Source organism: Triticum aestivum, chromosome 2D (assembly GCF_018294505.1).
Source record: "Triticum aestivum cultivar Chinese Spring chromosome 2D, IWGSC CS RefSeq v2.1, whole genome shotgun sequence".
NCBI lineage: Eukaryota > Viridiplantae > Streptophyta > Magnoliopsida > Poales > Poaceae > Triticum > Triticum aestivum.
Window position 1 is genome coordinate 603,061,464 of NC_057799.1, and position 9,985 is coordinate 603,071,448.

At 48.4% G+C, this 9,985-nt stretch overlaps 1 protein-coding gene across 1 annotated transcript; it reads right to left on the bottom strand.

The window, feature by feature from the left end:
• Positions 1-5,609: 5,609 nt before the first annotated feature.
• Positions 5,610-8,615, bottom strand: LOC100136968 (zinc transporter 8). The gene is made up of 3 exons (XM_044478754.1): positions 7,854-8,615; positions 7,031-7,180; positions 5,610-6,178 (listed from the first exon to the last, which is right to left on the bottom strand). Exons 1-3 carry the CDS (start codon positions 8,526-8,528, stop codon positions 5,873-5,875), a joined length of 1,131 nt encoding a protein of 376 aa, XP_044334689.1. The 5' UTR covers positions 8,529-8,615; the 3' UTR covers positions 5,610-5,872.
• Between the last annotated feature and the right edge of the window lie 1,370 nt (positions 8,616-9,985).

Sequence of the window (9,985 nt, forward strand, 5' to 3'; positions counted from 1 at the left end):
GCTCGAGCTCGAGCTCGCTTCTTTCTGTAGTCGTGCTCGATGTGCCTTCCTGAATTGGCGCTCATAGTCCGAGTCAACAGGGTTGGGAGATGGTGGTCTAGCCATACGAATGAAGTGGTCAATCTTTTCCTCAGGCACTTTCTCCCTCGGCGGCGGTGCCGGTTTCGGTCCAAAATGGGCGTCCACTTCGGCCCGCACTATTGCATCGTTTTGCTCCTCGGTCATGTCGTAAGGCCTCTAAGGAAGAGGAGTGAGGCTGCTTGGACCATATTTATATCGCTTGTCTCCGCCTGTACTTCCTGTACTACCTCGACTCGTACCGCTACGCACCATAGCTGCGGCGTGTCTCTTCTGCGATTGCTTAGGCGGCGGAGACGGCTGACATGGCTTAGTTGGAGCAGGAGGAGTAGCCTGACGCTGTGCCGGACTTGAAGCAGGAGGTGTGGCCTGACACGGTGTCGGACTTGAAGCAAGAGGTGTGGCCTGACGCTGTGCCGGATTTGAAGCAGGAGGTGTGGCCTGACACGGTGTCGGACTTGAAACAGGAGGAGTGGCCTGACGCTGTGCCGGACTTGAAGCAGGAGTCTACTCACGCGTTCGTGGACTTGGAGGAGCGGGAGTCTGCTGACACGGTGGCAGACTTCGAGGAGGAGTCGGCAGACGCGGTGTCGGTGGACTTCGAAAGATGATGCAATCCTTTCTCCATAGGATGATACGATGTATGGCCTCTCCCAGTGTGTGCTCGTCGTCATCTCCGGGAATGTCAAGCTGTAGCCCCGAATATGGGTCCACCAGCTCATCAACCAAGACACGAGCATAGCCCGCTGGAATCGGGGCGCAATGGAAGGTTGCTTCGGGGGTAATTGTAAAAGCAACAGCATCCGCCACCTTCATGGATATGTTCTTCATTTTGAAGTGTAGCTCACAGTTAGTGTTCTCTATGATGTCATTCACAGGGTATGTATCCAGCAGTGCGTCGCCCGGGGTGGAACCAACGCTGCTTCTCGGCATGGATGGGACGGTGCTATCCAATGCTGGATGATCATCCGCTTGCTGCTGCCGCTGCTGAGACCCCTTTTCCTGGCTAAGTGAGTCAATCTGCTGCTGCTGCTAGAATTTGAGTGCCAAGTCCGCGTGCCTTGCTTTTAGGCCTTGAAGACGTTCCGTGTCCTGCTTCCTCTGCTCCTCCTCCAGCTTCCTCTTCTTCTCCTCCTCCATCTTCTTTCTTGCACGGGTCCTGTAGTCGTTCCATTCCGAAAAGCCCTCATACCAGGGAATAACGCCCTTGCCTCGTGTTCTTCCCGGGTGTTCAGGATTTCCTAGGGCGCGCGTAAGCTCGTCGTTCTCTCTGTTGGGCGTGAACACCCCCTTTCGAGCATCTTCTATTGCATCAAGTAACTTTTGTTCTGCTCCTTTTAGACTTGCCTTCTTCGAAACCAGGCCTGTCTTCGGGTCCAACGCCCCCCATGCGCATAGAACCAAGTTCTGCACCTAGGGGGCCAGCTCCTAGTAACCGGAGTAACCCCTGCATCCTCCATCTCTTGCTCAGACTTATCCCACTTAGGCATTGCCACCGCGTAGCCACCTGGACCCAGCCTATGGAACCGCGTCTTTTTTGCGGCATTGGCCTTGTTTTTCTCAGGTACACATTCTTCTTACAATTGTCCCAGGTACACATTCTTCTTACAATTGTCCCAGGTACACATTCTTCTTGCAATTGTCCCAGGTACACATTCTTCTTACAATTGTCCAAATATATATTATCGGTATCATCCAAACAGTGCGTGCATGCGCGGTATTCCTTGTTTGTCTGTCCTGAAAGGTTACTGAGAGCAGGCCAATCATTGATGGTCATGAACAGCAAGGCCTTTAGGTCAAATTCTTCCCCCATGTGCTCATCCCACGCACGTACACCTGTTCCATTCCACAGCTGTAAGAGTTCTTCAACTAATGGCCTTAGGTACACATCAATGTCGTTGCCGGGTTGCTTAGGGCCTTGGATGAGCACTGGCATCATAATGAACTTCCGCTTCATGCACAACCAAGGAGGAAGGTTATACAAACATAGAGTCACAGGCCAGGTGCTATGGTTGCTGCTCTGCTCCCCAAAAGGATTAATGCCATCTGCGCTTAGACCAAACCATATGTTCCTTGCGTCATCTGCAAACTCCTTCCCGTACTTTCTCTCGATTTTTCTCCACTGCGACCCGTCAGCGGGTACTCTCAACTTTCTTACGGTCTTCTCTGTGCCATCGCATCGCCTTGGCATGCTCTTTGTTTTGGAACAAATGTTTCAACCGTGGTATTATAGGAGCATACCACATCACCTTGGCAGGAATCTTCTTCCTAGGGCGCTCGCCCTCGACATCACCAGGGTCATCGCGCCTGATCTTATAGCGCAATGCACCGCATTCCGGGCAAGCGTTCAAATCCTCGTACTCACCGCGGTAGAGGATGCAGTCATTAGGGCATGCATGTATCTTCTACACCTCTAACCCTAGAGGGCAGACAGCCTTCTTTGCTTCGTACGTACTCTCGGGAAATTCATTGTCCTTTGGAAGCATATTCTTTATCATTACCAGCAACTTTCCAAATCCCTTGTCAGATACATCATTCTCTGCCTTCCATTGCAGCAATTCCAGTGTGGTGCCCAAATTTTTCTTGTCAGCTTCGCAATTCGGGTACAACAATTTCTTGTGATCCTCTAACATGCGCTGCAACTTCTTCTTCTCCAAATCACTTGCGCAGTTTCTCTTTGCATCGGCAATGGCCCGACCTAGATCATCAGCGAGCTCATATGATGCCTCTTCTTCAGCTTCTTCCCGCATTGCCGGCTCAGCTTCTTCCCCCATTGTTGTATCATCGTATTCAGGGAACCCATGGCCAGGATAGCTGTCGTCGTCCTCATCTTCTTCATTGTCTTCCATCATAACCCCTCTTTCTCCGTGCTTGGTCCAAATATTATAGTGGGACATGAAACCGGACTTAAACAGGTGGACGTGAATGGTTCTTGGCGTAGAGTAATTGTGATCATTCTTACAGACTAAACATGGACAAGGCATAAAACCATCCGCCCGCTTGTTTGCCTCAGCCGCAAGCAGAAAAGTTTGCACGCCAATAATGAACTCGGGAGAGCATCGGTCATCGTACATCCATTGTCGGCTCATCTTCATTACACAACACCGAAAAGACCAAATTAATACAAGTTCATACATAAAGTTCATACAAGACTTAAATGCAACAAACAAATAACTCTCTAACTAAAGCATTTAAATGCAACAACAAATGCGATCAAGATCGCAACTAAGGTAACAATTGATCCAAGAGCATAATGATACCAAGCCTCACTATCAATGGCATATTTTCTAATCTTTCTAATCTTCAAGCGCATTTTCTCCATCTTGATCTTGTGATCATCGACGACATCGGCAACATGCAACTCCAATTCCATCTTCTCCCCCTCAATTATTTTCAATTTTTCTTTCAAATACTCGTTTTCTCTTTCAACTAAATTTAACCTCTCGACAATAGGGTCGGTTGGAATTTTCGGTTCACAAACCTCCTAGACAAAAATATCTATGTCAACTTGATGGGCATAATTTGTCATAAACACGAAGTGCAACAACTAGTTTTAAAAGAGAATATACCACATCCGAATCATAACAAGGACGAGGGCCGACGGGGACGGATATCAAAACCATGGCACTATGTATAACAAACAACATACGGGTAAGATAATTATACGAGTAACTATATATCCAAATCACACAAACATCAATTTGGTAATGTAAAACATTCATGAACAAGAGGCTCAACACAAGGTGGTGCCAGCAACGGAACGGTGCGGGCGATCGACTGTGGTTACGACGGAGATTTAGAAGGCACTAAGTAAACCACACCTACATATGCAAACTAAGTGTTATTTTTGACCTCAAATTGCATATAAATCAAATACTAGCACATATATTTCCTCCCAAATTACTAAACTCATAAATTAATCACTATACAAAGCATTGCAAGAGCTAATCTAGCAATGAGAGATGAAAGGACAAAGTTGCTAACCTTTGTGATCATTTGAATGGATGGGGGCCTTCAAATCTTGACAAATTTTGGGCAAAATGTGTGATGAGCTCGAGAGAAAGAGGGGAAGAACAGAGAGGAGAGGGGAAAGGGGAAGAACAGAGCGAGCTCGGGTGGACGAAGGGTTTATGTAGGACGACCTTTAGCACCGGTTTGTGCCACGAACCGGTACTAAAGGTGCTGGAGGGGCCCCGGACTGACAACATCCTGCCACCACTCACTTTAGTACCGATCCGTGGCACGAACCGGTGCTAAAGGTCGGCCACGAACCGGTACTAATGAAAGCGGCCGGCTAGCCGTTGGAACCGGCACTAATGCACACATTAGTGCCGGCTCAAAAGCAAACCGGCACTAATGTGCTTGACATTTGACCCTTTTTCTACTAGTGAGAGCTCATGGAAGGATTCCTTTTATGGGCCGGCCCATTTACCCAGGAGGGATCTCGGTTTGGAATCTTCTTTCTGTTTTTACCAGTTTTGGGAACCTTCTAGAATTTTCTCGGCTGGTTTTACAATTTTTTTATGTTTGTTTTCTTAATGGTAACTAGTAAATTGTACTATAAAATAGTGTGGTTAGATCTCGGTGGGCTCAAACTTGACCAAGTCTCAGTCAAGGACATAACATATAAAAAAGAGCAAGAATAGATCTAAAAGGAAATTTGCACAGATGTTCACGTAAGATCACGTGAATATAGAATTGATTGAGACTTGTTAATCTCAGTCGACTAAGATTTGGTAATCTCATTTATAAAAATGAACAGACATAGGAACGCATGTAGTTTTATGATAAAATGAAGAATGCATGGAAGGTGAGGTGGGCGACTCATGCAACTCTGCCAAAAGTTGGCATGCATGAACCCGAGTGCATTGGTTAAAGGTTATGACATAAACTAGTGCACTAATCTTAAAGCAAATGGGTGGACGCATGCATTCGTCCTCCCGATGGGTATCCTTGCGAATCTACTATATCTAAATAGCTAGCCCCCACTACTAGGAATTATCTAGCTTCTCCTTGAGCCACATCACCCAAATTATTCTAGCCCTTGGATATACTAGATCAATGAATAATATCCGTCGGATCAACATACTAAGAGCTACTGCGGCTACCACATGTTGCATGCAGTAACTCCCGCCTATAAAAATTTTACTCAAGGAAAAAATGCAGACGCATGCATGCATACATGCATGCAGCTCATAGCCTCATAGTGAGTGCTCTATATGAAAGAAAAGTGAGTCGTGCACGCATATTTTATTTTGTTTTGGTTTAACTTTGAATTATAGATAGAAATATTTATTTACTTATTTATTTGTAAAATACTGATAAACAAATTGTCTCACTTCAGGAGAAGCTATAAAGACAATAGCTAAATGGTTAATTCAACGCAGTTTTTATTTCATACAAAATCCCGCCGCAACGCGCGGGGCATCATCTAGTTTCTCAACTCTCACGCCCAGGTTAGTTTGCACTTGGTTCTTGGTTCTCGGTCAAAGTCAATAATATACTCATTTTGTTTTGGCGGATATGGAATCATCTATGTGAATAATTTCTTTCCATCAGTTTTGGTTGAAAGACTTGTCAAAGCTGGCGACATAATGTCGACATCCCTTGCGATAAACACTCACGCTTTCTGCACCTCCCAAACTTTCGGTCCAAAACAGGTTTTCTTCAGACACGCTACTGGGTTGGCATTACCTAGTTTGGGAGATTATATCGTTTCAAACTCGACGACCCAATAGAGGTACGTCTGTACATATGACATGGAGCAAAACTGTTTCATGTTGTACGCTTGCGACTAGGCCCATTTGGCGAGCATGGACATGAGGCCTGCACCAACCAGCATGGAGACGTTGATGCCAAGCTGCAGCTTCCCCCTGCTCTGCACCTTGGGGTTCATGAAGTCCGCGGCGAGGAGGTCGACGAGGGCCATGTAGATGAGGATCCCCGCTGCCACGGAGTTGAGGCTGCCCTCCACCACCAGCGCCGTCGGGCTGTTCTTGTTGTACACCCGTGATATGCCAAAGCCAATGAGGATTCCCACCGGCGTTGTCAAGCAGAAGAAGAGGATCATGATCACGATGGACCTAGCCTTGAACTTTGCCTGCATCATCCTCAGAAACTAATCAGGACTAAATTCCGTCGTACCAGATTACTGACAAAATAATGCTAATAACCGTGGGTATTGTGAGGATATTAATGGTTAAAGAGAGCGGGTGAAAACTAGCAGGAGATTCCCTTGGATTAATTTGCTTTGTTCTCCAGGCAACCCGAAGTGCTCAGCTGTACTTTCTTCTCTCCCATGATAACTAGACATCGTTGTAAAATTACCAGACATATATTCTCCAGATATTTATATATGGTTCTCTAGAACTTTATACACGGAGGAGCATCATAGAATTCTCCCCTTTCCGAAGCAGAAGTACTAGCTAGTGTTTATTTAGATGGGCCACTTCTGATGGAGACCATACATGCAAAGTTCCCGTTAGGCATGTATAGCCATCATTTTTTATTTATTTCCTGGAAAAATAGGCAAGCAAGTCAAGTAGTAGCACCTTTGCATAACATGCACTCCACGAGTCACAGGTCAAGCAATGCTTGGTTTTGGTCAAGATATATAATTTGGTATTACCAGCAGATATTTTGTCTACATGCATGCATGGTCTTTTTGTAACAAGTTCTAAAAAAACTGTGACAATTCCCATAATCCTAACTATACAAACCATGCATGTGCATCGCAACAATAACAGTGCAACTCCGCGTTGGACGAAGGAGAGGGTGAAACGGCAACCATACGTTAGTTTTAATAAATAGAGATTAGTAGAAATGGAGATAATTAGTAGAGATAGAGATAGATATAGATAGAGATAAAGATAGAGAAGATAGGGATAGAGAAGTAGAGATACTGATAAATTCTCAAAAACTGTGACAAACCTCATAACGTATATGGTTATACCTGGACTATGCAGCCACCAAGGCCCATTCCCTCGAACATCTGGTGGAAGCTCAAGGCGGCCACAAGAGGTTTGATTGTTTCAGGGTTCTGAGACGCGCCGAGGGAGATGCCGATGATCACCGAGTGCACCACAATACCCAACTCAAGTACCTACATACAACAACGTTATTTTCACACACAAAAACGATACAAGAATCTTAAGAACTTCATCTGCTTCTCATAGCCACATTAAATTTTGGAAACAAAACTTTCATGGCGCATCTATTGTAGATGATCGATTGGCTCCGAGCCGTTGGATTGAAAATGGACGGCCAGATCATTATTTCTTCCTTCAAATGTTTTCCTCCCCACGACCCCCTGTGCCGCCCACAACCGCCGGTTCAACGGTCTGCCCCCACCACCCGTGGTGGGTCGCACTGTCGTGCATGGCGCACCGCCCCGTCCACCCCTCTCCGCCGCCTCCGCCGTGTTGCCGTCGCCCCGTCTATTCCTCTAAATCTTCGTGGCAAACTATGTCTGGCGAGCCTGTACCCACCACCCAAACCTGCTAAGCTCTAACTCCCTCCACGGGTGACGCCGCTACGTACGGCGTTGTCACCTGCTCCGGGTTACTCCTGGTTGATGCCTCGCCGTTGTCACCATGGTGTCAACTGTCCTCTTTCTCTTTTTCCGGCCACTAATTATTTCTCACAAACTAGTCTGTGGTTACTTAATATTTTATCAACAATTTAGACCACTTCCCGTTAAAAAAAAAGGTCACTTTGTGGTTAGAATCAAACTGCAATGGACTTAATTATAAATTGCCATTTGGACTCGTACCAACCTGAGAGATTACGCGATGCCGGATCGTGTCCTTTTCGTCATCTGCCCCGCCAACGGCTGCCACGAGCGCCGCCGACCCGTGGGCGTGTCCGTGCGTCGCGTGCGTGTGCACGTGTACGTCGTGCTCCTCGCCGTCGTGATGGCGCGCTTCCTCGGCAGCAGCCTGTTTCTCCTCGTCCACGCCGGCGGCGTTGCTACTTATCGCCGCGTTGGCTCCGTCCTTGTTCAAGTGGGCGCGCGTGAAGTACCCCGTGGCGACGGTGTCGACGACGAGCGTGCCGATGGCGCCAACCATGGCTCCTAACCCGGCGAACGGGAACTGGAAGTCCTTCCACGGCCCGTCAGAAGGCAGGCAGTCCGACGTGAGGTTGTCGAACGCATCAGGGAGGATGTGGATGAACCCCGTTGCGAGGATGACCCCCGCCGCGAAAGCCTTGACCAGGAAGAAGACGTCGCCTTCGGGCCGGAGCGCGGGCACGCGCCGCCCCAGCACGGGCAGGGAGCAGCCCATCGCCCCGCAAACCAGGATGGAGAAGAAGGCCGCGATTTTGAGAGGGTTTGCCCGCGCGCGGTCCTGAGCCGCCGACTCCGGCGACCTGCAGGCGTCATCGCCCCGCACGGCGGAGACCAAGAGCAGCGCCACGATGGCGGCCAGGACGGCGGCGCTCGGCTTCATGGCTAGGCTGTCGTGATGCACGCGACTGGGTGAGCGATGAAGCGAGCGAGATCAGGTAACAGAAGAGCTTCTTCGCAGCTAGCCACGTTTGTTGCCGGGGTTTATATAGACGGAGGCACAGCTCTGCCGGAGCCAGCGACGTTATGTCAGTGTCAGGGTTAATTAGGGTTTATGGGACCAATTACCCGAGGAATCAGACGATCTGTTCAGATGAACGACGACTGTCTGCTACAAGGTGACGACATGCATGAGAATACACGGCGTAGCACAGGGGGTCCGCGTTGAGCTCGATACAAGCGATGGATGATGTGTTATTTAGCGCGAAGGAGATTTTTTTCCTGCTTTACTCTTGGGTGTTACGGCAACCCGTAAAAAACTTCCCACATCCGTCTACGGACAGGGACCAATCCGCGGATATGGACACGAGAGGCAACCATACAATGCTAGCCGCATTCTGTCCGTCGGCAAATTCAAATTCAAATCTAAGTTGATCCATACAACGCGCCGGATCATACCTGTGTCGGATCGCATCCCTGGTCACAATCAAAATGAGGCAAATATGCTTACTTTTTACATGCCCGAATCCAAAAGAACATCAGTCCGGCAGTCCGTGCATTTCTGCCCTACCGGACTGGCCAGCAAGATGCTTCCCGATCAAGGAGGTGCCGTCGCCGCTGCGTAGGCAGCCTCCGCGTCCGCGTCCACCTCCGCCTCCGCCGCATCCTCATCTTGCGCCGCCGCCAACTAATCTTTCTGTTGCTCCAGCATCTGATAGCAGACAGATTGCAAAATAATTCTAAAGCTGGCACCCAAAGAGTCGATATTCAAGGTCAACATATTGGTGTCCTCCGCATTGGCGGCGATCTTCACCCTCGTTTCCTCGAGTGCGGCCTTCTTCTCCTTGAGCGCCTCCTTTCTTTCCTCGATCACGGTCCTCCTCTCTTCGAGCTTGAACCTCGAGTGACGCTCCTCCATGATGTCTGAGAGCCTATGCCTCCTCCTTCGCCAAGATTTCCTTGAACCTCTCCGTCAGCTTGGCCACCGCACCTTCCCGCTTCGCCCTCTCCTCCTCCCACTTCTGGCCCTGCGGATTTCTTCTAACCTTCTTAAGTGGTTCTTGGGCTAGGTCGGTAGGATCACTGGTTTCTTCCTCATTGGCTTGGGCGGCGGTCTTGGCAATGAAAAGGTTCCACTTTGGCTGCCCATTCAACTTCAACCAACAATGCATGACGGTGAAGGGCTTCTTCTCCAACTTCTTGGACACCACACAAGCACGAGTAGGCTACAAAAGTGAAACAGTGCATATCCGTCTAGTGGGCAACAAAACAATACATGTCCGGCTAGTGATCAACAGAACTAGAGTATATCCGGCTACTGATCAACAAAACTAGAGCATATCCGCTAAGTGGTCAACTTACTTGCTCGGTGATTTGTGCACCGCTAGGCCACCATGCAAT

Bases quoted from the DNA above. Each gene is read 5' to 3' on its own strand.
- LOC100136968 (XM_044478754.1), bottom strand. From the start codon at position 8,528: ATGAAGCCGAGCGCCGCCGTCCTGGCCGCCATCGTGGCGCTGCTCTTG. The intron at 7,181-7,853 runs GTTGGTACGAGT...TGTTGTATGTAG, and splicing joins GGCATCGCGTAATCTCTCAG to GTACTTGAGTTGGGTATTGT. The intron at 6,179-7,030 runs GTATAACCATAT...AGGATGATGCAG, and splicing joins TTGGTGGCTGCATAGTCCAG to GCAAAGTTCAAGGCTAGGTC.